At 51.9% G+C, this 27,921-nt stretch overlaps 1 protein-coding gene across 2 annotated transcripts in view; it reads left to right on the top strand.

The window, feature by feature from the left end:
• Positions 1 to 2,255: 2,255 nt before the first annotated feature.
• Positions 2,256 to 27,921, top strand: part of MSI1 (musashi RNA binding protein 1) — a 30,251-nt gene continuing 4,585 nt past the window's right edge. The window contains exons 1-11 of one of the 2 annotated variants that reach the window (XM_036393243.2): positions 2,258 to 2,467; positions 2,728 to 2,768; positions 2,896 to 2,977; positions 3,091 to 3,175; positions 7,898 to 7,939; positions 9,598 to 9,690; positions 19,777 to 19,825; positions 21,822 to 21,904; positions 22,529 to 22,646; positions 24,214 to 24,294; positions 25,584 to 25,640. In XM_036393243.2, coding sequence (XP_036249136.1) covers positions 2,409 to 2,467; positions 2,728 to 2,768; positions 2,896 to 2,977; positions 3,091 to 3,175; positions 7,898 to 7,939; positions 9,598 to 9,690; positions 19,777 to 19,825; positions 21,822 to 21,904; positions 22,529 to 22,646; positions 24,214 to 24,294; positions 25,584 to 25,640 — 790 coding nt within the window. In that variant the 5' untranslated portion in view covers positions 2,258 to 2,408. Of the gene's footprint in view, positions 2,468 to 2,727; positions 2,769 to 2,895; positions 2,978 to 3,090; positions 3,176 to 7,897; positions 7,940 to 9,597; positions 9,691 to 19,776; positions 19,826 to 21,821; positions 21,905 to 22,528; positions 22,647 to 24,213; positions 24,295 to 25,583; positions 25,641 to 27,921 lie in introns of both variants that reach the window. The other variant, XM_036393244.2, reaches the window with a different exon arrangement.

Here is a 27,921-nt window from a genome sequence, read left to right as displayed (position 1 = left end):
TGTATGTTTTGGAAACAACCTTGGAATAAGTTACATGGTAGGTTACTGTGTCATTGCCAGTGATGCAAGTTCAACCACATTCTCCACCCAAATCTTCCTGAAGGCTCATTTTTTTTCCTCTGGTCTTCACAGATGTTAACTCATATTGATACTGTTCTCCCCTCTCCAATATTATTTTGGTGGAGAAAAAGTAAATAAAATAATAAACACTAAAAAAAGACAATGAAGCATTTTAACAGTGTCCCTCAGAGTGTTCAACCTGTACTGTCTTAAAAATAACACGTTTAAAATTATAGTAATGCACTGGTAGCAAACCAAGAGATGTTATCTTTTAGTGAGTCCAACACTGAGCTCTTGTTTCTTATTTTTTTCCCCTCTTGTTTTTAATTACGATTAGTAGTGGGCCTAGGTTGGGCAATAATGGAACATAAAACCTGTGTCAGGTAACTTGAAATTGTTAGTTAGTTCCCCCTTTAAAGTATTTGCCCCCTAAATGGGAGAGAGCAGGTGCTGGGAAGGAGCAAAACATCCCTGAGTCTGGGCAGTGTGGCAGGTGGCTCTGGTAGCCCAGCTTTGTCCAGGTTTCTCAGGAGGTGCAAGGGGAGATGGCTGGGGTGCTGCCCCAGCACCGCTGCTTCCACTGGCTCTGCACTCCTGCCCGTCACTGCCAGCTGCAGTACCACCTCTGCCTGTCATTATTTATATTTCCCTGCTGCACCAGCCCTGCTGCCTCCCAGGGCACCTCCACCCAAATGATGACTTCAGCCCTGTGGAATGAAGAGTGGGTTATTCTGGAGAAGCAGCTCAGCCTGGACCGGTGGCAGCAGGAGCTGGGATGCTGCACAGCTCAGCTCCCAGGGGCAGCTCCCAAGGCTCTGGTGCTGAGTGTGTTGCTGTGCCCAAGCACAGGGCCAGGACACAGGACAGGATCCTGAACCAGCTCAGGAAATGGGGTTGGGCAAATGGTGGTTTGGCAGAGCTAATGGGCAGAGGATAAATTTACTCAGAGTTGCAGCCCATCTAACAAAAGATACTGTAGCAAAGTATTGTTATAACAAAGGTGTAGTGGTTCCTCTCCAGGAAGGAGAGGATGTGTACTGGGACGTGGAAGAACAGTCATGAGAGAAGGGGAAGAAAGGTCAAATGAGGATGGCACTGACCTGAGCTGTCAATACCTTGCTTTAGGCAGTGAGAGGGTACAGGGTGGACCCATGCTGGAAGGAGCAGAGCCAGGGATGCCTGTGGGAAGTATTTGGCATCACAGTAGCTTATGCCTGGAATCCAGTGATACCCTCTTGACATGAGAAGGGGTCACAGCACTGACACCAGAAGTTTTGAGCACTGCTCTGTTCTGATTTGCCACAGATGCAAACAAATGCCTTCTCCCAGAAAGATGCTTGGTACAGTCAGGCAAAGTTTCAGCTCTCCTCTTGACTCCAACTTTACAGGTATTTCATTTGTTCCTTGCTGAGCTCCTCCAGCCACCCGGGCTAGGTTGCCCAAGAGCAGAGGCAGAGTGCACAGACCTGCTCGAGAAGCAGCATGTGAATGAACTTGTGTGGCAGTGGAACTCGAATGGAGCTCGGCACGAGTCTGTCAGCCTGAATGAGTAAGAAACTGCGCGGTGCCTTGGGGACCAGCCTACCCCCTTCCCAGTGAGCCGCAGGCAGAGAAGAGCGGCCGGGCTGTGCATACCTGGTGCTGCGGGGCTCTACGGGGCTCCGCGGTGCCCGGCAGCAGCTCTGCCCCGGGTCCTGCAGCCTGGGCACTGCCGTGCGGGGCAGCGAGCAGCGAGGCCGGGAAGCCCCTGACCCCTGCAGGGTCCCCGTAGGCTGCCAGGGGACACGGAGGTACCAGGGCTCTGAGAAGGCGCCTCGGCTCCCCGCGGCCCGGTCGGGATCCCGGGGTGAGCAGGGCAGTCCTGGTCCCGACCTGGAAGCGCCCTCGGCGGCGGCGAAACACCGGGAGGAACAGGGCCGGGGTCTCCGGGGTCCGCCGCAGCGAGCCCGAGCGCACCGGGCCGGGCCTGGCTCCGTCGCCCTTTGTCCACCGCCCCGGGGCAGGTGCGGGCAGCGCGGCCAGGGACAAAGCGGCTGCAAGCTCCGGGGCTGCTCCTGCCGCCGCCGAGCCCGGAGCCGGGCGCTCTCCCCCAGCGCGGTGCGGGCGCAGCTCCCGGCACTCGGCCCCCGTGCCGCCGGCGGGTTTTATGCGCAGGGCGGCCGGCGGGCCGGCGGGGGTGGGAGGAGCCGGGCAGGTTGTGCCCGCCGGGCCCTCCTCCCTCGCTCCCTCCCCGCCCGGCGGAGAGGGGTCGGGGGAGGGGGCAGCATGGCCTGTCCGTCCGGCCCCTTTTCCAGCGCTCATCTGCCCCGGGAGTGCGGCGCCGCTCCTCGCAGGGAGAAGAGGTCCGAATGGAGACAGACGGCAGCCAGCCCGGCCTCGCCTCCCCGGACTCCCCGCACGACCCCTGGTACCTCCACAGCGGCCGCCACCGGCCACCCCCACCGCCCCCCCCGGTCCGGCCGCGGCCGCCCCCTCCCCCGGCCCCGGCCGCCCGGCCCGGGCAGGCGCGGCGGCGGTGGAGGCAGCGGCGGCGGCGGTGCCGCTGCCAACATGGCCGATCCGCGCCCTCCCCTCCCCGCGCGGCCCCGCCGCCGCTGCCGCCACCCCCGCGGGGTGCCGCGGCCCCCCGGCGCGGCCCCGCTCACGGCTCTCCCCTTCCTCCCGCAGCAAAATGTTCATCGGGGGACTGAGCTGGCAGACCACGCAAGGTGAGCGTCGCGGGGCCCCGCACCTGCCGCCGGGGCCGGGGGTGGCGGAGCTGGGGCTGAGCCGGGGGGGGGGGTGCGGCGAGGCCGGGACGGGACGGGACACCCACGGTGGGTGCTGTACTTGCAGAGGGCTTGCGGGAGTACTTCAGCCAGTTCGGCGAGGTGAAGGAGTGCCTGGTGATGCGGGACCCGCTGACAAAGAGATCCAGGTGAGAGGCCGGGCCCGCGCCTCCCTTCGCCCCCGCCGCGGCCCGACCGCCACTTTAACCAACTTTCTCTCTTCTCTCCGCATCCCCTCTCCTGCCCGGGCTGCGGGGCTCAGGGGCTTCGGGTTCGTCACGTTCATGGACCAGGCTGGCGTCGACAAGGTCCTGGCCCAATCCAGACATGAACTGGACTCCAAGACGGTGAGATGACTTCTCTCATCTCAGGGGTGCATTTACCGGTGGAACGGCTGTGCTCGGAGCAGCCGTCGATTGTAGTGTTTGATTTCCAGTTAGAGGTTGTAAACTATTGATTCCTGATACGGATCGATCGTTCCCTTCTCTGTCCCACTTGCCGGCGGGTAGCCTAGCTGCCGCCCGAGCACAGGGCTCACCGTGTGCCGATTCCTGGTGTGGGTCTGTGGATCCTGGTGATGGTTTTCTTCTTGCTCGTTGGTTGTAAGGCCCATCTCAAGGCCCATCCCGACAGTGACTGTAGCTCTCTCGAAGCTGGGACACCTGAACACGTTTGGGATGAGGATTTGCCCCAGGAAATAAGACATGGCTGCGTTCCGAGAGAGGGAAGCCGCCCTTTCATCCTGTGTGCTGCTGAGCACTGATCCCTCCTCAGGGGTGCTGTTCCCCAGCGCCCAGGCCCTGCTTCCCTGGCCATGGTGGCCTGTGCATACCCCCTTCCCGGCAGAGAGCCCTCATTCTGTGCACCCCAGAGACTCTCTTGTGGTCTCCCCAGGTGAAGTTTTTGTATTGGTCACGGAGGTTCAGGACATTATTGTCTCCAAGTGTGGCCAGTGTCTGCCCGTGTGGGCTACCACCAGCTTCTTGGAGCGGCTGTGGCTCCAGCCCTCACTTTGCAAGTTTGGGTGATGAGGACCCCCAGGTGGGCCAGCAGAAAGATTTGGTGGCTCACTGGACTAGTGGCGTAAGGTGGTGGGTCCTGCCTTGTGGATCTGTGGTGCTCAGGAGATGTGCAGACTGTTTTGAGGGGTGGGGGTGAGATGTCTGAGTGGGAGGTCCCTTCTCTTTAGTTTCAGTGACTTGCCTTCCCCTGAATTCCTTTTCCTTATTGCTGCCCTGGGGTGAAGGTGAGGGTAGGGATGGGGGAGTGGCGGGGGCTGCAAGGGGATGGCATGGTGAGGGGGCATATTCTGGCTCCAGGCAAGGGCTGCTGAGGAGTCCAGCTGCAGAGTTTTATTTCTTGCAGTGCGTGGCCCAGGCGTCCTAGTCTTTATCTTGGCAGAAGGAGAGGGCGGGAGAGCGAGACCCTCTTTCTTAGGGTTTACGGCATGAGTTGCAGCAAGATTTATGTCTGTTCCTGTTTAACTGCCTGGATCGCTCCCTTTGATGTGCACAGGTCCTTCTACCCCATGGGAGCTCCTGGTTAAGCCCACCCCAGCCTTCCTGGCTGAGGCTTGGTCCCCAGGACTCCCGGCCCTCCTCCTTCCAGGAGTGATGTGAATTTTGCTCTGGGGGGTGGGTTTACAGTAATGTCTTTTGAGGAGGGCCCAGGGTTTTCTTTTTTCTCTCTCTTTTTTTTTCTCACTAGCCTGTGTAAACACAGTCTCTGATCAGCTAGTCCTGTCATGAGTCTGTGGGCTGGCATAGACCCCTCTTGAAAAGGCAAGTGATGGATGTCGGTTGTAGCACTAATCCTGGAAGTGTTTCAGGGCTGGGAGTGAGCTGAAATCCATGTTGTCCATTCTCCTCCCCAGGCTGCCGCTGCCGGGCTGTGCGAAGGCGCTGTGCGGCCCCGGGTGCAGCCCAGGCGGGCAGGGAGGGACGGTGGGCGCTGCAGGAGAACAGAAGGGCCTCGTGGCCATTGAAATTCCCTGCTGCATCTGCTCCGCTCGCCCCGCCGGCAGGCACAGAGAATAGGGACAGTTTTCACCAGGGCCTTCTTTGTTAGGAACTTTGGTCCTCTTCCCCCTTCATTCTTATTTTTTGTTTGGTGCAGTTTTCATCTGGGTCAGATGATTTAGGGTGTTTTGCCTTGTGAGAGGTTGATCTTATGGGAGCACATGGAACCTCCATATGCCTTTTCCCTGCTGAGGTGAAAGGCTTTGCTGTGAGTCATGGGTTAAATGACACAAACTTATCTAAATCTTAATTTAGAGTTTTATGAAACTTTGCAGGAAAAGGCCTGGTGTCCTGTAAAGACAGCCTTCTCATGGGGCTTGGTGTCTCCTGGCAAACAGCATTTGATAGACAGTGTCTTCTCAACTTGTTGCTTCATTGTCTTCTGATTCTTCCTACCCTAATGAAGGCGCTTGGCCCAATTCTTCGGGGCAGCCTTGTTCTTTTCAGACTCCTCTTTGTTTGTAAGCTAGATAGCAGACTACAGGGTTATTTCTGAAAATACTTGATATGAGAATTGGCTTTACAGTCTCAAGGTAAAAGATTTGCGTGACTTTGTAAAGCTGCAGCTGGCCGCTGCCTTGAGCTGCTTCTTTCTGCGCTCTGGGAAGAGCACTTGGCAGTGCTGGATCATCCCGTTGTTTCTTTGTTGCTGTTGTTGAGTTTTTGCTGGGTTTGTCTTTTGTGGTGGAGGGAGTGATCTGCAGCTCCCATGCAGTGCCGACCAGCAGGGCAGAGGTAGTGACAGCGGTACAATGAAAGAACAAACCCGGTCCTGATGTCTGGCAGGTCCTTCCCAGCCTTCCCTGTGCTTTGGGACACTGGTACCAGCTAGGCTAACACAGCATTTACGAGATCTGAGCTATGAAATGAGGCTCTAGGTGGCCTGAAGAGTATTACTAGGGACCTGGCTGGCCTGTTAGTACACCTGCAACTTCAGTGGGATTCCTCATTACCAAAGTCTTGTGGGGTGAACTGGAAGCAGTTTGAGCTCAGGTGACTTCCATTCACTGCAGCTTGATCTGGGGTTTTGTTTTTTGGATACAATCTGAGCAGTTCTGAATGCTCTTAGCAGATTTCTATCTGGGTTTGTAAAAAGGATCCATTACGTCAGTGGGTGACACTGAAACACAACTCCTCCAGGGCTATTTGTTTTAACACCAGAAATGAGGGAATAAGGTACCGGTGCCTTTGCTTTAATTAGGAAAGACTCCAGCAGCCAAGGAGCAGTCCAGTTTGAGTAACTTGAGTCCGGCACCGAACTCGCTCCCCTCTGCGTGTTCCCAGGGCTGCGCCTGCAATCAGTCACCCCAGCCTCCCTCTACCTGCAACAATAGCTGGTTGTGCAGAAGAATTTGTGAAATGACTGCCTGCTCTCTCCAGCCAGGAGGACACGTTATCTCTGCCCAGTTGATCACACTCAGGGTAATGAGAAAATGAGGCTGAGCTTAGCATTGCTGAGTATGAAAGCATCTTATTGGCAGGAGCTGAATGACACTGGCTGAGAAGTAAAAGACAGTAGATTATTGTTTTTGCTTATTATCTGCCATCAACCTCCTGGTCTCCTGCCGTCCCCTGTCCTCAGAATTCGCTGTGGGTGTCTGCACTAGCCAGGAAGCAGTGGGGAGGGGGGGGATGTGCCTGGGGAGGGGAGGGCCTGGATGGTTCCGATGCCCCAGGGAGGCACTGGAGGGTATGCTAATCTGCCGGCGCTTGGAGCTTGGGGAGCAAGGTTTATTTTTGAATTTATTTGTGCTCTTCAGTTTTGCCTGTGTTTACCTACGTGCTGAGTTTATTTATGTTGTAAGCTGTGAGTCAGGATGGAGGTGGGGAAGGCAGTGAGAGGAGCTGGTGGAAGGGCACAGGGGGGCCAAGCTCCGGGGCTCTGAGTCAAGTAAAAGGATGCGGGACGGGAGGGCAGCCAGGCTGGAAAGCTGAACAAAGCACTGAGAGGAGCTGGAGAAACACAGCTTCCTTTTGGGCTGTTGGAGCTGCTGGGCTGATGGGACAATGCTCCAGGCTGCCCTCCCAGCTGCAGCCTGTCCAAGTGTGGGGATGAGCCAAACCTGCCTTTACCACAGGTCTTTGTAAGCTGATTTGTAGGTCTGGATCATCCCCGATGTGATGTAACTTTACAGGAGTTACTGTAAAAATGGGCTATAAAGAAAGAAGTGGTGGCTGAGGAGGAGAGAAGGCTTTGTGGGTGTTTGGCTTGCAGCTGCATTGGTGTTGTCCCAGCTTTTGTGGTGGTGCTGGTGGTGGTGTGAGGCTGATGTAGGCAGGCACTCATCCGTGCTGAACCCGGCAGAACACGCGGCACCTGGATGGCGGCGCGGGCCCGGCTGCTCCGGCCAGCAGCAGGTTTATAGGGAAGCTGAACAGGCACAATGGAGGCTCAGCCCGCCGAGGGAGGGAGGGAGAGAGGGAGGGAGGCATCGTGGCTTTGTGTGCAGCGCGGCCTGGGGAGAGGGGCAGCACGATCCCTGCGGCCGCAGCCTCCGCAGCCGCCTGGCCTGGGCTCCTCGGGTTAATTTGTGCCATCCTGTCTGCTCTTTTATTGCTTCTTTTTGTCTGCCCTTCATTCTGTGTTTGAAGGGATGAAATGTTTGGGGGTTTGTGTGCTGCTTCTTTTCTGTCTTCTTACTACCCAGATGAACTTTGTAGTTGTAGGAAGAGTGAAGGGTGAGAGCAAAAAAGGCAAAAGAAATCACTTTTAATATGAGGCTGGTGATGCAAGGCACCCAGGGGCTGGCCAAGCGGGAGGGTGCAGCCCAGCCTGTTAATCCCAGCATGTGATGGGCTCTCAGTGCATCTGCCCAGTGCTCAGCTGGAGATGGACCACTGCATGCTGGGACTTGTAGTCTTCCTGGGTTACACCTTACCAAGAGGGAAAGATGTCTGCAGCCAGCTTCATTTTATGAGCCTCAGGTAGATTCTTTGAGTTTTTTGCAAGGTGCCACATGGGCAGAGACAGCTGCACACATGGAGGAAACCGTGTGTCTGTAAATAGGCAGGAAAAATGTGTTCACCTGTTCTTCCCCACATCTCTTTCAGATTGACCCGAAGGTAGCGTTCCCTCGCCGAGCACAGCCCAAGGTAAGCACTGTGGGCAGCCCTTGTGCCACAAGGGGCAAAATTTGTGGTGATGAACCTTGTCCTTCTGTGCAAAGTGGCAATGCATGCAACAGAGGTGCTCGCTGGGGTTTGCTCAGGACTCACCTGGAGCACAGTGCTGGGAGTTTGCATGGCACTGAAGGAACCAGGAGGCCCCTTGGTTGTACTTCAGGATGCACTAGATAGAGCTGGTGGATTAAATGCTGCCCAGGGTGACCTTAGTCCTTCCAAGGTTGCAGACAATGGTTGGAAGTTGCAGGCCCTTGGAGATATGGAACAGCTCCATGCTGTGATGTGACACAGTGGAAGAGTGTTGTGTGTATGTGCACCTGTGTGTGATGAATAGGTGTATGGCAGGGAAGGGGAGAAGGATTTCACTTGTGAAATGCCCTTGTGTGCTTCAGCACTGGAAAAGGCTAAAGGAGTTTGGTGTTGGATCTTACCTACAAGAGGCTCTGGCATTAAAATGCACAGTGGCAGGAACTTTTTCCAGGTGTGCATCTAGAAACTTTTAGCTGAGGAGCCAGCAGGATGCTGGGGACTGCCTTTAGACTTTAGGTCTTCCTTTAACTTGGCTCTTGGATGTGACTTTTAAAGTTTAGAGTCTGTGTTCCAAGTGCTGTTAGGGGTGAAAGAGCTGAGGAGAAGCTGTGCTGAGAAGCAGAGAGGAAAGAGGAGACTGGTGGTAGGAGGGAAGTAAGGGGTTCAGGCACTGAGAACAATTGGTGAGCAGGTATCCCAAGTAACTGGAGCCAGGAAGCACATGGTAGGAATTGGGTTAATTCCATTAAGCAGTTTGGTGACAGAAGGTGCTTTAGTGTTAGAACGGGCTGCTCTCCAAGGCAGGGAATTGCTGCGGATTAGCCCTATGCTCCTTGGGGTAATTAGGACCATGTGTTCCTCTGAGAGCAGGGGTGTAGCCAAGCAGCTAAGGGGAGGATGCAGCTGGAGAGCTGGTTCAAAGGATGTCGGTGTGCCTCAGCCTGGCAGCCATGGCCCCTCTCAGGGTAGTTAGTTTTCTTCCTTGTCCCAGCAGTATCAGTGACAAGTGGCAGAGGCATCTTGTCTTTACATTTGTAGAGGCAAAAGCATTTTAACTGGGCATTGACTGGGCTCCACTGAAGTGCCTGGAGAATGGTAGTGAAATGAGGCTTATTCCATTTCAGATTGGAAGGCTGTGCAATTTGTGGGGTGGGAGGGCAAAGCCTGGGGAACCTGCCTGTGATGGCTTCCTGTCACCCTGGGAGCAGAGCAGGCACCTCTGGGGCTGCCTGGAAGAGGCTGGCTGTGCAAAGTGGTAGGGCTGGGGAAGGGACAGCTGTGCCCCACACATTTGGGGTGGTGTCACAGTGCCAAGGGAGTGGTGGCAGGCTGGTGAGGGAGGAGGCTGGTAATTGTCTGACGAGGAGAGGGTGGTGGCTGGGTGCTGGCACGTGTGGTGGGCTCTGTGAAGACAAGAGCATGAATCTGGTGTGGGACAGATCTGCCAGCTGTTTGGCCAGAGGGCTTCAAGAAGTTGGAAGCCCTGCAGCAAAGGGAAAAGCACTTCCCAGCAGCAGAGGGGAGTTAGTGGCCTTTTGAGTCTTGTTCTCTGCTCGCTCTGGGTTTATTTGGTGAATTCCTGTCCTTCCCTTTTCCAGATGGTGACCCGAACGAAGAAGATATTTGTGGGTGGTCTGTCTGTGAACACTACTGTGGAGGATGTGAAACAATATTTCGAGCAGTTTGGAAAGGTAAGTCTCTTGAGTGATGTTGGATCAAAGCTGTTGCTTCTGGGGCAAAAGGAGTTTTCTGAACTTTTGTGGGGGCGGGATTAGAAGCTTGAGTCTTTTGCAAGGGTTAAGTAGATTAAAGGTCAGTTACAGATGCTGGCTGGCTGTAATGTCCTTGTAGGGGCTACAGCCAGTGACTCCTGCCCTGTGGTGATTTGAAACAGAGTTTATCCTTGTTCCCAGAGTTGCTGGGAGCTCAGCTATGGGAAATTTTTCCTATCCAGAAGCCTCTTGTGGCTCACAGATTTGCAGTTTGTTCAAATGCTGGAGGAAGGTTTGTAGCTCCTAACAGAGTGGCTGCCTTATCAAACCTCTGATTTTGGCCTGTTTCTAACTCAAAACCTTGTGATTTATTTTTCATTAATCCTTTATTAAAAATAAGTCTTTTGGTCCTGAAACTTCTGCTGAGTCTTGGGCAAGTGGTGGTGTAAGTGTTGTATGGTTGAAGAAAGTTTGGCACTGAGGCTGTCCCTTGTGTTGGTCTGGCTCTTCTGTGGCCAGTGGTGGCTCAGGGAAGGGTGGGCTACTGTGGCTGGAAGTCACTTGTGCCATGGTCCATGACAGCCAGGTGTGTGAATTGTGAGACTGAACCAAATCTGAGCATTGAAGGGAGTTCAGTTGTGACCTTTCAGCTGAGGAGGTTGTCAGCATCTCCAGGAGTGCTATCAGCAGGATTAGACTGAAGGATCCCAAGATTTTTAATGGGATTAGGAATTGAAGGGGATCATTGTACCCAAGTGCCGAGTGTGGTCACCTCCGTGGGCATGACGTTGTCACTGTTTCACTGTTGTTCAGTGGAGTTGTGCATAGATTTGCTCTTTGGGGCAGGAAGTGTTGGATTCTGCAGCTCTTGAAACCTTCCTGCCCAGTTAGGAGGGAAGAACATGGTTTGGTGGGTGATGACCCAGGCAGAACGTTGCTGATGGAATCATGGTCATGGAGGGAGGTACCATGGAAGCTGCAGTGTGGGGATGAAGGCTTGGTATTAATTTTCTTTGGAAATTTCCTGCAAAAGGGTGATGTCATGTTAAGGCACACTAATTAGTGAAAGGAAAGGGGGTTTTGTAACCAGATTTGCCATATTGCTGAAACTTTTGGGCAGAAAGTTTGATACAAGTATCTGCTCAGAACCTTCATTCAGGTTCTGAAGGCAAATTTGCATGTCCTGGTGTGCAAAGTGGGACTCTGTTCACTTCTAAGAGAAAGTGGTTGGATATCCTCGTGTTTGCCAGTTGGTAGCTCTGTGTGCTTTCATTTTCTATAAGAAATGGGCAAACTCTGTTGTGTCCCCAAGAGCTTTTACATGGTATCCTCAAGGGTGCCACCACTAAAGGTGGTGGTGTTCATGTGTCTGTGCAGTCTGAAGGCTGTTGGACTTGCAAGTTCTCCTGTGCTGCTGATGGATGTGTTTGATAGGAAAACAAATTGTCTTTGGCATAATCCCCTTTTAACCTTGACTGTATCCCTGCTAATTCAAAGAAGCATGTCACAGGGCACTCAGTCTACAGGCAGTTACAGTTGCTCTAGTCTGAGCAGTCCTTTCCAGCTCTTTTGGGGTGCTGTTATGTTTCTCCTGTTTAATGGTTGTGTGCTGAGAGGTGTTCTGATGTCAGGCAAGGACTGGTTGTGTGAGATGGTTTTCTGGAGTGGGCAGGAGGGAGAGTTCTGCACAGTGATTCATTTCTGAAGAACCAGTGTCCTGGACAACATCCAGAGCTTCAAGTCTGCGTGGGGCTGGAGCAGTTGCCCCCTTGGCTCTGGGGAGGTTCCATGGGGAGATGTTAGTGTTGGTCAGATTGACTCGCTGTTTTCAGGGCAATTTTCAGACTCATCTGTGCACTTCAGATGAGAGACTCTTCAGAGCTCTTGTGTAAAGCATCATTCCTGGCCTGTAACCATCTTCCAGACTAAGCCTCAAATAATTCACCCATGGCCAGGAGAATTGTTTCCTGAGAGATTCTCTACAGTAGAGAGCTTGGATGGGCAGGATCAATGGGAAAGTGCATTTCAGAGGAAAACCTTGTGGCCTTCACCTCTGGAGTTCTCAGCTCTGAATGTGCTGTTATATGGTTTGTAGGGTTAAGCCTGTTGCCTTCAGTTTCAGCTGTTGCTCGTGGAAAACATGATTTTGATGCACAGTCTCTTTTGGTGGCTCTTTATGATGTGCTGGGGCCTCCCAGATTTCAGAGGTCTCCTGGAATCCCATCTTTATGGGTGTCCCAGACGTCATGAGTGGTCTTCATCTCTTTGATTTATGGCATCTTTAAGTGAGAGGTGCTGGAGCTCCAGTCATGGTATCCTCATCTCAGAAAATGTTTTTTCATTAAGACTTTCCAAGTCATTTGGGTCCAGTACTGCTTCTGGAATTGTATCAGGACCGTGTGAAAAGCAACTGTTAAGGATGCTCTTTGAAAGCATTTCTTTAGAGGACCTATTAGGAAAGAGCTTTGTAACTATTCCCTTCTCTTTGAAGTGGCCCCACAGTTACGTAGGACATGGCAGGACAGAAATTGCTCCTCTTTCCTCCTGCCTGTCCAAGGAAGGCATGGGAACACTTAGGATCTAGAGAGGAGAGAGCTGAGAGCACCAGCATCCTGTCTTGATTGCTCAAGGTGCCAGGGTCCCAGGGGTGATTTTTAGTAATTGTTGAGAATCCAGTGGCAAGCTCAGTTTGGATGTTGGCTTTAGGGGGAGATCATGCTCTGCTTCTGAGGACAGGGGAGTCCAGGCTGCTGGATGGCTTTTGCATGAAGGTTTGTATGTCACCCTCAGGCCACAAGTCTGAGTGTGTCTCATATTTGCCACCATTTAAGATCTTTAAATTAGAATAGATGCTTTTGAAAAATACAGTTTAGCCCAGACAGAAAGCATGTACATGCTGAAGGAATTACAAGAGGAAGTGCTATGGCCTGCAGAACAGATGAGGTCAAATTAGATTATCCTAATGTTCTCTCCAGTTCAAATCCGTGAACTGCAGCTCACAAGCCTACCAAGGTGGTTGGTGTCAGTGCATCTCAGGTCAGATGCAGCACACCTCCTACGTCCATTAGCAGGAAAAAAAATGGAACTTTAGTTGGGCTGCAAAGGAAATGGTTTTCTATTTCATTAGACAAAAGTCCCAGATGTGATTTTTCCATTTTGGCATTTCTGCTTATTCTCTTATTTTTATTTTGTTTTGTTTTCTTTCCTTGCTGTGTCCAAAACCTTCTCTCACCTTTGTAAAATGGAAGTGGCAAAAAAAAGGTGAAAATGTGTGAAAAGGAAATCCGTGAGTATTACTTAGTGATAAAGCAAGAGAGGGAGAGACTGGCACCCACCCTAGTTCTTCATATCAAAATACTTGGTTTTAACAGGCACAAAAGGTGAAGCTTCAAAGAGGATCCCAAATACACTGTGTCTCTGCTTCAAAGAGGAATCACTTTGGGGTTTTTTCCCTTCCAAAACTCTGACTAAAATATATGGGCTGCTGTTTTCCTGAGAAAGAAAATACAAAAGTGGGTTGGTTTTTTTGTTTTTTTTTTAGTACAGAGAGAGAGAGACTGAAAAGTGATCTCAAGCTGGCTGTGGTTTGTCAGGTGCAGTTGCGAGGGCTTTGAGCATAGCAGGATCTCTAGGAAACACCTCTCTGGTTCCAAAACTTGAATCTCTCTGAGATCCAAGCTCAGGCCATGCACATGCTTTCTAAAGGAGATTATTTTTTTCAACTGTAGGACAGAAGTCCTGGAAAGACTTTCATTCACAGTATGTGTAGCCAAGTACTTTGGCTTAAGTTGGATGGTGTTGAAGATCATTAGACAGCAAAAGGAATTATTTCAACAGCTTCTCTAGACTCAGGCTACCACCCTCACTGAAACCTGAAAGTGAAAGAGAGGAGGAAGGTGTCTTCCAGCTACCACCTCAGGCACAGCTAGTCTTCTGTCTAGTTCAACATGTATGAGAATGCCAGAGGAGCTCAAGTTGCAGCTTCCTGCTTTGCTACTTCAACCTGTGGGGACACGTTGTTCTGTATTATTTTTGGGGAGGAAAAGGAGTTGTCCATCAGAGTAATTTCTTTGGACTGTTGGGTCTTTGATCTTGTAAGCAAGGTTATTTGTTTCAAATCAAAACTGAAAAAACTCAGATCATCTTTCTAATGCAAGAGTTGGTCTGATGAAGTTTTGTGGTAGAGAAGGTTATATAAATTGCAAGATAGGAGGAGGCTTAGAACAAATAAAGTCATTTTATCATGGAGCATATCTAAACTATGAAATCTTTGCCGCGGGAGGTTGTTGCTAAAATTTACCTAGGCTCCAAAATGATTGGGCAAATTCATGGAAGGCCTTTTAACATACACAGACACCTTTTTGAATTCAGAAAATCTCCAAATCACAAATAGCTTGGATGGGGATGTTGTGTTCTGGGCTCTGTGGTAATATCCTTGCCTTATCTTTATGTTCTTCCAAAATTGTCTGTTGGTTGATATCTTGGGAGGTTTTGGGCAAGGCAGAGCTCTGCTCTAACTTGATGCAGCTGGTCTTTTGTTTGTCATCAGGAGAGAAGCTGATCTTAACAGAAACTGGAAGTGCAGAGGTCCTGGAAGAAATGGGGGCCTGCACCTGAATCAGGTTTTTGAACTTATGGTTTTGTAACGTGCTTTTACATTTGGTGAAGCAGCAGTGCAGGAAATACATTCCCAGTGACGTCTTTGCATGACTCACTAATCAGTTGCAGCACCAAGGGTGCTTGGAAAGTGCTTAAAACCAGTCTGCATCTCTCACTGGGCCTGAGGTAATTGTGTGTGGATGAGTCGGCCATGAAAGCTCAGCCTCTGTGAGGCAGCTCTTGCCCAGAGAGAGATCTCCTCTCTAAAAATACCCTGGAAGCAAACAAGAAAAAAGATCTGGGGTCTGAGGAGGGTTCTGACCTTTAGGCTGCCATGTAATACTTCATCCAAATTCTGGACCTGAGAGGTCCTGATATCTCTCTGGGGTGATGGATGTTACTGTTGCCATGAGGGAAAATCACAGTATCTGAGGTGCTGGATCAGATGAGGGTCTGTCACAAATGCCTATTCATGTAGTCCTGCCACAAGAATGGGGTGGTTGACTTAGGTGTGCGCAATGAGTTTTCCCTGCTGACTAATGGGAAAACCTTCAGATACTGATGGCAAATGTCTTTAAGGAAGACTTGTTTCTGTGCCTACAGAGGCCATGATTTTCCTTACTTTGGATTGGGAGAATGTTAATTAATTAATCCTTAATCTGCTGCTCTCTGGAAATTTCAGGGATCAAAGCTACTTGTCAACCTGCTGTGGATTTCCAAACTGGATTTTGGATTTTCTACCACATATCAGAGGGCAATTTATGTAAATTCTCACACATAACATGGTTGCCATGAACAGATGGGGAGGGGAGGAGAAGGGGAATCTGATCACCTCTCTTGTGGCAGTAGGCAGTTTGGCCTGTGGTAACAATGCCTCTGGAACAAAGGGTTCTCTGTGCTCCGCATCTGGTAGGCACATAGCCAAAACCACTCTAGCAGTAATGGTCAGTCAGGTCTTCTGGGGTTCACCTGATATTTGCCAGGTGCCTGTGTGAGAGCGGGCAAGGACACCTGGACAGTCTGTTCTGTTCTCTGTGGCATGGAGCAGGCTCTGTCCCCTTGGCCAAGTCTCATTCCCAGAGTTCTGCCCGTGGGTCTGCAGAGCAGGGTAAGAAGGGTTTGAAAGGCACAGCACACCTGCTCCCTGGAGGCAGCCTCTCTGTCCGTGTATCCTCTCCTGGAATTGGCCTGTCCTGTTTGTGCAGCTGGGAGAACCTCACAGGGCTGTTAATGCTGTCTGTCTCTTGACAGGATGCCTGAGTGGTTTCTAGATAGTTTGGTTTCTATTTTCCATATGGAAGCTGTCTCAACAGTTACTATTTTTCTGCCTAACTTTACTACAAATGTGTTGCTGTGATTCCTTCTAGGACCAGCTCAGACATTTTTATTTGCAGTTCAGGTGGAAGATGTCCATCTCCACAAACCCTTTGCTTTCAAAACTACCAACTTTCAAAATCTGCCTTTGTGAAAGTGCATCCATATTTCCTATCAAACTGGCATGGGAAATTATTATTTTATTAAATCTGCATGAGGATGTCATTGGCTTCCCATTTCATTCTTAGTTATCTGCTATGGGGAAAATTGAAAGATATTAGAGTGGAATGAAAACCCCCAGGTATTTTGGCCAAGGCTGGATGGATCATTTGTAGTTATGGTACCTTTAAGTGAGAGGTGCTGAAGCTTCAGTCATGGTATCCTCATCTCAGAGAATGTTTTTTTCAGGTAGACTTTTTCCTGTAATTTGGGTCTAGTACTACTGGAATTGCATTGGGACTGTGTGAAAAGGAACTGTTGAGGATGCCCTTTTAAAGTATTTCTTTAGGGAACTTACCCTCTGAGGAAAGGGCTTTCTCTGAGTGAACTCTGTTTGTTCACTCTTCTTCCAAGTGCCCTCAAAGTTGTTTAGCATCTGGCAGGACAAAAATTGCTCCTCTTTTGTCCTGCCTGTCCAGGGAAGGCACGGGAACACTTAGGATCTAGAGAGAAGACAGCAGATTGCTTAAGCTCAAGGTACCAGGTTCCTAGTGGTGATTTTTAGTCAATTGTTGAGAATCCAGTGGCAAGCTCAGTTTGGATGTTGGCTTTAGGGGGAGATCATGCTCTGCTTCTGAGGACAGGGGAGTCCAGGCCGCTGGATGGCTTTTGCATGAAGGTTTGTATGTCACCCTCAGGCCACAAGTCTGAGTGTGTCTCATATTTGCCACCTACTTTAAATTAGGATAGATGCTTTTGAAAAATACATTTTGGCCCAGACAGAAAGCATGCAAAAAAAAAAAAAAAATCACTCCTCTTTTTTTACCTTCTTATTTAGGAAAGGCATAGGAACACTTAGGACCTAGAAAGCAGGGAGGACCAAGCCATCCTGTCTGATTCCTCTAGCTCAAGGCACCAGGTTCCTGGGGACGATCATTTACAAGAGCATGTAGTGCCAGGACAAGGAGGAACGGCTTCAAACTGAAAAAGAGAGAGAGAGAGTAGGTTTAGATTGGCTCTTAGGATGAAGTTGTTCCTGTGAGGCTGGCGAGGCCGAGGCCCAGGCTGCCCAGAGAACCTGTGGCTGCCCCATCTGGGGCAGGTCCAAGGCCAGGCTGGAGGGGCTGCACCAGCCTGGTGGAAGGGTCTGAAGCCCCTGCACAGAGCCGCGGGGCTGGAACGAGGGGAGGAATCCCTCGGGAATGCCGGTTCGCCTATGCTGGGGTGCCGGAGGCCCCCGGTGGGTGCCCTCCCGAAGCCCATGGCAGGCCGCGGGCCCGGAGCGCTGCGGGGCGGCTTTGTGAGCCGCTAATCCGGGCCCCAGCTGCCATGGCGGCCGCGTTGCCATCGCGACGGCCCCGCCGGCGGCCGCCTTTGTTGGGGCCCGGCGCGGCCCAGCCGGGAAGGCCCAACGCGGAGGGAAGAGCGGGGGTGGGGGATTGCGGTGGTTCAGCACCACAATAGCTGCCCACTTACGGCCCGTGGGGGTGTAGAATCGGTGCAGGCAGAGCTTTGGTGGGTGCTGGATGTGGTGCCTCAGCGTTAGGGTCTGCCCAAGTTATCCATGGCAGTAGCCAGGGTTAGGCAGGATCTGGGCCCTGCTTTACCTCACAGGTGTGTGCTGAGACCACCCAACTGAGCCCACAGGCTGCCTTGAAAGGAGACATAAAGATGGTCATGTGTAGGTTTTAATGGCAATAAAATATATCAGTTACAGTCATACACAGAGTTGAAGCCCTGGAGTTGTGCGCGCGCGCACACACACACACAACACATACATATATATATATACATACACACACTTATGTACTGTATAAGATTTAGTTTTTAGCAGGAAACAGCTTTCAAATAGAGTACATGTGTTACAATAAATATGTCTTTGCAAGGCAAGTACATTTTGGAGTGCTGGGTACACCTCAAAGCAGAGCCATCGGAAAAAGTGCAGGAGGAGGAAGGCTGCAGCTCTCCTCACAGCATACAGCATGGTTTGGGATGAAATGGTTGTACATCTTCTTTCTATGAGTGCTTGAGTGCTGTGGCAGTGCCCAGCCATTGCCTGGGATATTGCTGTGCCAGGAGTTTGTGTGGAAGTGCAGTGGGCTGTGCCACTTGCAGCTGCTCCTGCTTCCCAGGCTCTGCAGAGAGGAGGGCTGGTCAGGCAGAGTAAGTCAGCAGTGGGCCTGTGCTCATTGACACTAGTTTGTTTTTTTTTTTCCTCACCATATCTCATTGTCATGGGTTTATGGTCTCCAGCTACCTGAGCTAGGAGTGGCACTACCTCAGAGTGCCTTTGACACAGCTTTCTCCCAGTGTTTACTGGGGAGGAGAACAGCTATTTCTCCAGCCTTTTGGTGAACTGCATGGGAGAATGGATCTAGACTTTAAAATGGGGAAAACCAGACAATAAAACCTGTTGAACTTTTTAAAGCCATGTCTTGCCTCCCTCCAGCACATCACAGTTGTGCTGTGCCCATGAAGGGAAATGGTGCAGATGTGGGAGCAAGTGGCAATGGGGAATGACAGCATGAGGAGCTGCTCTCGGCACCCATCTCCCTAACTGTGTGTCCTGGGAAGCTGCTGAGGAGTTGCTTCGGGTCTGTGTCAAGGCTTATGTCCCCTGTGGCTCCAGACTGGATGCTTGGCATGTTTCTCAGGTGTTTGTTTACTTGGCTGAGGAGGCTGAGCCAGGATGGTAAGTGTGTGAGATGAGCAGGAGCCAGGTTGTCTGTTGTCACCTGGAGTGGATGTGTTAGACAATGCCAAGGGCATCAAATATGATCCCTGTCTGCTTATGTTGGTACTGGAAATATCAGTAAGGGCTCCTTCCATTCACCTGGCCCTGAGGTGGGGCTGAGTGTCCTGGGGGCCTGAGAGTAGGAGCCTCTCCCTTCCTGACTGGGGCTGTGGGGTCTCCATGGGCAAAGCCCGTGGCTGCCTTTGCCACGGCTCTGCCCTGTCCAGTGACTGTTCAGGAGGAGGCAGCAGTGCAGATTCTTCCTGGGGCAAGGCAAGGGAGTAGTCCTGTAGAGTTGGGGGGCGTGCAGGGCTTGCTGCTCAGGGAGGGGCTGTTTCACATGGAGAAGGAGGAGGGCCAGGGCAGCTGCTGGCCAGAGACTGCTGCCACCTCCCCTGAGCACTTGCACGTCCAGTTTCATAATCGGATTAAGGCAGTGGTATTAGAGGAGGGATGGGTCAGTGGGACAGGTTTACACTGGGGCTTACACGGAGGGGATTGAAGTGTATTTTTTAACCCTGCTCGAGCTGACCTGCGGAGTGGATGCGGCTCCACAAGGCAACACTCGCGGGAAGATGGGGGGAAAAGTGGCACCAGGCGGTGATGTGCCGGGGAGGAGAGCAGCCCCAGGCCGGCTGGGGGATGGGATCTGGCCGCCCCTCCCCCCGGGAAGGCAGCCCTGCTCAGGCCTTGCAGTAAATTTGCTCTAATTACAGCCTCCAGCAGTGGGAAACCTCACTTAGAGGAAAGGCTCCTCATGGGGTGGGGGTGGGGGCGCTTCCCAGCTTTCCCAGGCAGGCTCTGTTGTCTGAGGCCTCCGCTTCCCCCACCGCTGGGAGGCCCCTTATTCCTCTCCCCTCTCTCCAGCTTTGCTTCTCTGCCCCCCTTTGATTCTCCTCTCCTTTGAGGCTGGGATTTGGGAACAATGCCCTCCCTGCTCCTTGGCCCCCGGCTGGAGCTGCAGGCAAACAATTGGGGTCGCTTGCTGCCAGGGGCTGGGCCGAAAGGGCTCAGCCCAGCAGCACCTGCCCCGGGCTGGTGGGGGGGGACCAGGGCCATGCTGGTTGTGGCTTGAGGAAGTGCCTGGTGTGATAGCTTATGTGTACTGCATATGTGTGCACACCCTGTTTCCTTCTTGGGGACAGGATGTCTCATCTTGATCCCCTCAGGTTTGGGAAAGCCAGGGAAGCTCTGAACAATTGAGTTGGAGGATGCTTGTTGCAGCAGTAATAATCTGACTGCAGCCATTCTCTTTGCAGGTGGATGATGCGATGCTGATGTTTGACAAGACAACCAACCGACACCGAGGTGAGAGCTGTCTTCTGGTCCTAGGAGAGGTTATTGCAGAGGATTTGCCTCCTGCCTTGCCTAGGGAGGGGTCCAAGCAGCAGGGGATGCAGGTCGCAGCTGCTCTCTATCTTGCCTCCAGTCACCCCATTCTTTTGCATCTGCATCTTTTACCAGTGGCCCTTGCAGCACAGAGAGCTTTTGTCCAGTGCATTTCCTGTGCTGTAAACTCGTCGAGTTGCAGATATGTGAGAGGAGACGGCCCCCTCCTCTGCATGCTCACCTCCGTGGCTCCAGCCTGCAGTGTGTGTCTTACCTTGTCCCGAGTAATCTGAGCTCTGGGAAAGCTGACACGAGAGCCTGAAGAGTGCCTGCTTCTCGCCCCTTCCTCGGCCTGGAGCCCACTTGTGCTCCCAGGTCACCTTTTCTTACCCGAGTCCTGCTGGTGGAGTCTGGTTACAGGATGGGAGCAAGGCTGTACTATTTGTGCTATACAGACCCAGCCCATCCATGGGTGTCTCTGCCTTCCTGGTCAGTCCTCAGACCAACTACCTGGTGGTGTGGCAGGGCTTGACACTTGCATCCAACTCGGAGATTTAATGGCAACAGCTTAACCTGCAAACTTAGCTTCAGCCTCTTCCCAGTCAGGGTCAGTAACAGCCCTATGCTGGCTGCTTTCCTGTGTGTTGTTTGAAGCACTTCCAAGCACTCCTGCCCCCAGAGCAGCGAGGGAACTCTCCCTTCTGCTCTTGCTACTCTCTGTGCCCTTCAGATTTTTACTTTTTTCTAAAGCCATTAAATCTACTCTGACTGCCAGGCCTCAGCAGTCCTAGGATGTTGTTCCAGCTTCATCTTGAAAGGGAAGAAGCATTAACCCCTGTTCCTCCATGGGTGCCTGTCAGTCACTGGTCCAATTAGAGCTGTTGGGCATTTTGGGAGGCAGCAGGGAGAGCTGCTAGCCACTGTGTCAGCAGAGAGGGGCTCAGTCCAGGGCATAGCAGGCCTGGTGGGAGTCTGATGGGGCTCAGGACTGCTTTTGGCATTTTTCTGCTGAATTCCTGAGCTCCTCTGCTTATGGGTGTTGAGATGAGTGGTGTGAATCTACCTGGGCACAGACAGATGGGGGAGTTTATAGCGAGGTGTTTCTGGCAGTGTGGAGAAAAGGTGAGGTATGGGCAGTGGGTTCCCGTCTGCTTTTGAATGTTATTTACAGCGCCAGCTCTGGAATTGGCCAGCTCTGGAAAGCGGAAAGTTCTGCTTAATCCCAGCTTGCTTGCACAGCAAGCTCTAAGACATCCTCCCACCTGCCTCAGTTCTCCGGAAACGGTTGCAGTCAGCTTAGAGGAGTTCAGTCTGCCCACCCGAGCTGGGCTTTGCCAGAACTGTCAGCAAAGGGCTTGGTGAGAGAAAGGAGGTGCGAGCGTGGGCCAGGGGCCAGGAACACGCTGTCCTGTCTTACCCCAGATACAAACCTTACTTTGGTGAAACTTTGCAAATCATTGTGCCTGTATCTGCCTTGCTGTGTGCAGCTGCACTGCTGATCTGTGCCTGCTCACACGAGGCTTTATGGCCAGTGCCTGTGAGGGAGCTGCAGGGTGTTCCTGCTGGTGGGGGTGCGTTTAGTGAGGGTGGTGATGTCCTGGCAAGCAGCTGTTGGTTTCCCCACCGATTCTTTGTGTGAGCATCTGCCCAGATCCTCCCCAGTGTTACCAGCCATGTGGTTTGCCTTGCAAATAGCAAAGTTTAAAAAAACACAAAGAACAACAAACCTGGATTTGAGACCAATTGGGTTCAGAGTGGGTGAGAAATACAGGATGAGTAGGAGAGGAGAATCTGTAAGAGGACAGTCCTGTTCTTGTGCATAAAAGTAGAATTTGCTGGAGAGGGAAGATGAGTGACAGCTGTGTTCGAAAGGGCTGATTGTACTCTCCTTTTCTCCTGCCAATAAAAGGCTGTGAGTAGAGAGTTCAAACTGTGAAGGGTCTGACCTGATCAGGGAGTTTTGCTTTTTCTTCAGGATTTGGGTTTGTCACATTTGAAAGTGAAGACATTGTGGAAAAAGTATGTGAAATCCACTTCCATGAGATCAACAACAAAATGGTGAGTGTCTGGGGCAGAACCTGGGGGAGCAGGGACAGCGGTGTGGATGTGGGAGAGGCAGGGTGCGAGGCACTTGGGTCCTGATGCATCTTCTCTGCAGTGGGGAATCAGATTGAGTCTTTTCCCAAAAATCACAGCAGTCAGTCTGGGGAAGAACCTCACCTTATGGGGGTGAACAAGCATAATACTGAGTTCTCAAGGAGGAGAGCTAACTAAACAAGGAATGGTACTGTTCTTGGAGTTTTTGAAGTTACACAAAATCTTGTAGTGGCCTGGGAGGGGGCAGGTTTTATCTTTATTCAGAAATGAGGAAAATCAGGCTTTGAGGCTCTGGTGGAGGGTCAAGTAGAACATCAAGGGCAACACCACTAGGAGAAAAGCAGTGTTGGAGCTCCCCACTGCCTGTGGTGGCTGCAGAGCAAGAGGGAAGGCTGGCACCATGTGGGCTGGGGACAGCGATGCCAGAGAAGGGCAGCAGGGCAGGCTGACAGCGGTGGCTGGGGCTGGGACGTGCTGTCACGCAGGCAGCCCTGCCTGACCTGCCTGTGCTCCGTGGCCGTGTCCTGTGACAGTCTGTGATCCAGCCTGTGACAGGCGAGCCTGATCCTTACTTTCCTGTGGCAGGTGGAGTGTAAAAAAGCTCAGCCGAAGGAGGTGATGTCCCCAACGGGCTCTGCACGAGGGCGGTCCCGAGTCATGCCTTACGGGATGGATGCCTTCATGCTGGGGATCGGCATGCTGGGTAAGCCCCGGTCAGCTCTGCCGCGCTCCCCCCGCTCCCGGCCGTGCCAGGCAGCAGCTTAGAGGTTTATTCCGGGAGCGCCGGGGCGGCCAAGGGCAGCGCTCCCCGTGCGGGGCCGCCGGGACCTGTTCGCGATCGCAACTTGCCCTCTGGTGGCACCGGGAAAAACTGCAGGCGTGCCACCGCCGCCCTGCGACACCCGGGCCGGTCCTGCGACACCCGGGCCCGCTCTGCCCATCGGCAGCTCCTCCACGGTCCCGCAGTGCACGGGGACAGCGATTCCTTCATGTGGAATAGGATGTAACTGCAGAGCTGAGTGTGGAGTAATCTGTACCCAGGCCTCTTTATCCCGTACTTGTATAGGCTTTCTGATGAATTTGTTGATTAGAGTCGCTAAGCTTCCACTTGAAGCAGTGGTCTGTGTAAATGTCCCCACTGCCATTTAAAGACTGTTAAAATGCCCTTAAAGTTCTAGTTGAGTGTTGTCTCACTCTGTTCATTCCTTTCAGGTACAGTAAATACCTGGTATTGCAGGGAAAGTTATAGATTTATCATAGGACTGTCTTGTAAGGAGAAGTTGGCGACAAGCAGGCTGGGTTTCATGTCTACCAATGCTCCCAAGACAAAAGCATTCAGATAAAAATTTAAAAATTAAAAACAAAAATAATTTGTAGCCCTATCTTTTGTAGGAGCACTAAACCTAATGCCTAATGCCTGAATCTGAGAGTCAGCATGATCCTACCAGTGTGGGTGCTGGTCCTGGCTTCTCTCTCTTCTCACTTTCATTGGAGCCAGGACTGAGCTGACCCAAGAGCACTGTTTGCTCAGGATCATTGCTGGGGTTGCTGGGCAGGATGTACTACTCAACCTGGCTCTCAGTGCTAAACCTGCCGAGTAGCAGTTAGTCACTGAACAAAACCCCCAAAAGGGCATTTTTCCACCAATGTTTTCACTTGACTTACTGAAGGAAAATAAATCTCCAGCTTGTAGTTTTGGGTTTTGCCTTTTCTAAGCCATCTGAATTTTAAAGCAGCAAGACTCCAACTGAGTCACTGGGAAATCCACGGACTCTTGTCTTGGGAGATCTCAAATTAAATACTCATCTGTGAGTCAATGCCCTGCATTCTCACAGGCTTGTTGTTCCTATAGGTGGTCAGCTTCCTGGGGAAGAGCAGGACTTGTGCTCCTGCCTGCACCATGAAGAAATGTTCTTTGTACCTGCATTCACCAACACTTCTAGTGCAAAGTGACTCAGCCATTCAAATGCCCCCTCCTCCCTGATCTCCTGTTTGTAAATCCAGCTGATGCATCAGAAAGCCTTAGTCTGCAGAGCTGTGAGTCTGAGAAGGAAATCTCCATGTCCTTACATGTTTGGAGCAAGGAAAAATTAAACGGGCCTGCTAAAACTCCTCTGCAGGCTCGCACATGTTATGCGCTCTGCCCAGTGCTCTCCTGGGGCTTCTGCTGTTGCCCTTCTCTGCTGTCAGATGCCAAAGGATGCTCCTGCTGCTGGTGAGCAGCCAGACCTTGCCAGCTTGCAGTAACAGAGTCCTGTTCTCTTCCCCAGGTTATCCAGGCTTCCAAGCTGCCACCTACGCGAGTCGAAGTTACACTGGCATTGCACCTGGTTACACTTACCAGTTCCCTGGTGAGTGGAGCTCCCTGCTCTGTTCTTTGCTCTGCCTTCAGGTGATGGGAGCCCCTGGCATGATCTATAACCCAGGCTCTGCCCCTTTCACTCTTTTCCCTGTTTGGTCTTTCTTTAAATTGGAGATGGATGTGGAAGGGGGATTGGAGAAGCCCTGGAATAGGTGGGAACAGCTTGTCCTTCATTAGGATTATCCTCACGCTGCAGAGGCAGGAAAAGCCCAAGGCTGCTCCGATGTCCTCTCTGCTGGCCTCCTCAGCAGGGCTGCTGCTGTGACACAGAAGGGCCCTGCAGCTCTGCCTGTCTCACTGCCTTTGTGTGTGTCTGTCTCTCTTTACCAGAGTTGCCACCACTCTGAAAGTAGCACAGAATGCTAAACCCCATGTGCCAGTGATCTCCTGGGCACGCAAAAGGCAGGTGCCTGCAGCATTGCAGTTGTGATCTGAACAGTGCCTGGACAACTCACAGCCTTCACAAAGCATCTGCTGGGCCAGGGGGCTGCAGATCCCCTGCAAACTGGGTGGTTTCTAACACTGCCATGTGCTGAGAACATGGATTCAGCGATCAATGGCTGGAACCTGCTGTGCTGCAGCTGCTCAGAGCTGCGGGGCCCCCCCTCCTACTCTCTGCCAGGCCAGGGAATGAGGCAGAGCACACTTAAGGGACACACTGTGCTATTGCTATTTTCTCGAGTTGTGGCAACTCTGAGCATCCCTTCCTCACTCCATCCCTCAGTGTGATGGTTGATATATGAAGTTTTGATATTAAGGGCTGGGAATGGGAAGTTTCCTCTTTGTCTGAGGTGAGCCCAGGCTAACTGGCTGAAAGTTGCTGTTGCCTCCTGGCTGTCTGGAAGCTCTCCGTGAATCTAGCTGTAGTGGCTTCAAGTCCCTCATTGTAAACCTGTGCCAGGCTGAGTGTGGCACATACTGAGCACCCACTGGCCTTGCTGCTGAGAGGTCAGATTGGCTGAGAGGTCAGATTGGCTGAGAGGTCAGATTGGCTGGGTCACAGAGTGGTGCTCCAGGGCAGACCTGAGGCTACACAGTGAGGCTTGAACTCGCCCTGCCCTGGCCACATTTATTCCAAGGATAAATGGATCCTTTCAGCCTTCAGGGCAGGAGTCCAGCACCTTTCAGCACCAGTTATAAATCAGTTTAAAGAAGACACTGGCCTGGTTGCAGTCTGGTTGCAGACTGCTCCCCCAGCAGACCCCGGCTGCTGTGTCTCTGGGGGTCTCCCTCGGGGCATTTGATGAGTTCCTAAGCTGTCTTGCATTTCATTTTTAGAGTTCCGTGTAGAGCGGACCCCTCTCCCGAGTGCCCCCGTCCTCCCTGAGCTCACAGGTCAGTCCCACTCATTTCCTAAACTCACAAGCTGCAAGGGGAGAAGGGGGCTTTGTGCTGTTTCAGTGGTGTTGCTGCTCCACAGCCTGGCGCAGTTAGACTGGAAATGTGCCTTATTTCCTCTTTCATCCGGATAAGCTCCATTCAAAGCTGGGGATGGAAAGATGGAGAGGCAATCAGAGCCATGTGTATTGCCTCTGAAGAGGCCCATGCAGGTCCTTTCCTGCTGCTTGCCTCATTTTTAGCTCCTTGCCCCAGGCTGTATGTAAACCAGATATGGAGGCTGCAGAGAGCAGGGTGACTTCAACAGGTCTATAAATGGCGTTAACCTGAGCTGTTGCAAGGATGAAATTTGGAGTGCTGGGAGGAGGGAGAGGATGTGGATGCCCTCCTGGTTACTCTAATCCCATTTCCCTGGGAAGGAGGGGCTGCAGGGAATGATTTCCCTTCTCTGAGTGGTACAGTTCCCCAGCTACTCCCACACAGGCTTCCCAGGTAGGAGTGAGTGTGCTGGGACCTTGCAAAGTCCTGCAGTGCTTGTAGGGAGCTGTGGAACAAAATGGGAGCAGAGGATTGTTCTCCGTGTCCTTCCTCAAAGTGCAAATGCCCTCTGGATCTTCAGGCCCTGGGGTGTGTGCAGTGTGTTCTCCCTACGTGATGTTCCTTCTGTCTACTCTCCCTTCCATGGCCATATTTTCCCAGCTCTGTCCTGTCCATGGTTTCTGTCATAGAAAAGCAGCTTTGTGTAGCACCCTGCTCCCAATGTGCCATTTCATTTCCATAGTGTTCCTCCTTCCCAGTGCTTCCTTGCCCCCACCTGTTTCAGGGTTTGAATCTCTCTGCAAAGGGGTATGGAACCTTCCTAGGAAGCTCTTCTGGAATTAGCAGTACAAACAGGCTTGAAAGGGAGTTTCTGTGGCACAAAACTATGTTAATCCTCAGGGACTCTCTGTTCATGAGGATGCTGAGGTTGGCAGTCACCAATGAACAAATTTCCCTGAGGGAGGTAGGGGAAAACTAAATCCCATTTCCCTCATAACAAAACCCTTCCCTGACACCATGTATGCAGCTGCATAAGCACCTTTGAGCCTTCTGCTTGGCAAGCAAAGCACATGTGTGTCCAGTTCTTTATTTACATGTGTGTTTTTCTGCAAAACCCATCACATTTGTAGAGGAACATTGGTGACTTGGTAGAATAGTTTCTCCCTTCATGTCCACCCCCAGCTGTCCTGTGCCTTTTCCTAGCAGAGGTGACTCACCCAGGGCCTGGCTGTCACTGGTGCTCAGGGTGCACCAGAGCTCTGCACAACAAGAAGTTATTAATGCTGCTGTCCTGGCTGGGTGCCACATTAGCTTACAGTCCTGAGTGTCTCGCTGAAGTACCAGCTGGGGATCGTGGCATCCTTCCCTCCCCGAGACGCTTCCCTCCTGTTAAGCAGGCGCTGCACAGCCCTGGCTGGGCTGTGGTTCCCGTGCAGAGGCTGCAGTTGGCCCTGGGGAGGGCAGAGCCGTGCGCTCGAGGGCCCTCGTGCCTTGAGTGGCTGCAGCACACACGGGCTGCGCTTCACAGCTCTGGGAGGGGAGCCAAAGGGAGGGGATGGCACAGGCAGGGATGCACACACAGGTGCTTTGTCACCCAGCACAAACCTGGTGTCTCAGCAGATAACACTGCAAAGGCAAGAAGGATTTTTCTTGGAAAAAGAGCTGGAGCTTTTGAGATGACCTTGCCTCGTTTCTCAGTAAAACCACATTCACTCATGTGTTAGGGACTTGCAGGAGGGTGGCTGCCAGCAGCCTTTCTTTCCCAGAACAGCATCTTTGGGGGTGATGTGAAGCAGCAACATGCCTGCATTGGCCCAGGGCCTGTAATGAGCGGCTAACCCAGATAGAAGCCTCCTATGACGTTTGCTTGAAACAGGCTGGTGCCTGCTACTAAATATTCCCTCCTAAGCTAGTCTGGGTTTCAGCCTTTACGCGATTGATTTGTTCTGACCTCTTTTTATGGTGCTCTAAACAGAATCACAGTGAATTTCACATTCAAGCATGAAATGCTGACCCAGTCATTTTAAGGGCAAAGAGAAACATACTGGCTAGATGCCTCCTGCCCCGAGGGCTGAATGCCTGTGGCAGTAGAGTTGGGAATTAGAACTGTTACATATAAATTAAGACTTACTGTTTTAATTAAGCCATTTCTAGTTCCTGCTCCCTAGGTATACGTTTCCTGCTTTTCTACAATGAACAATGAGGTTTTGAGCAATCAGGAGCAAAACTCAGTGTGGGT

Source organism: Molothrus ater, chromosome 18 (assembly GCF_012460135.2).
Source record: "Molothrus ater isolate BHLD 08-10-18 breed brown headed cowbird chromosome 18, BPBGC_Mater_1.1, whole genome shotgun sequence".
NCBI lineage: Eukaryota > Metazoa > Chordata > Aves > Passeriformes > Icteridae > Molothrus > Molothrus ater.
The sequence above is the reverse complement of the archived record's forward strand: the minus strand, read 5'-3'. Positions and strand labels throughout refer to the sequence as shown.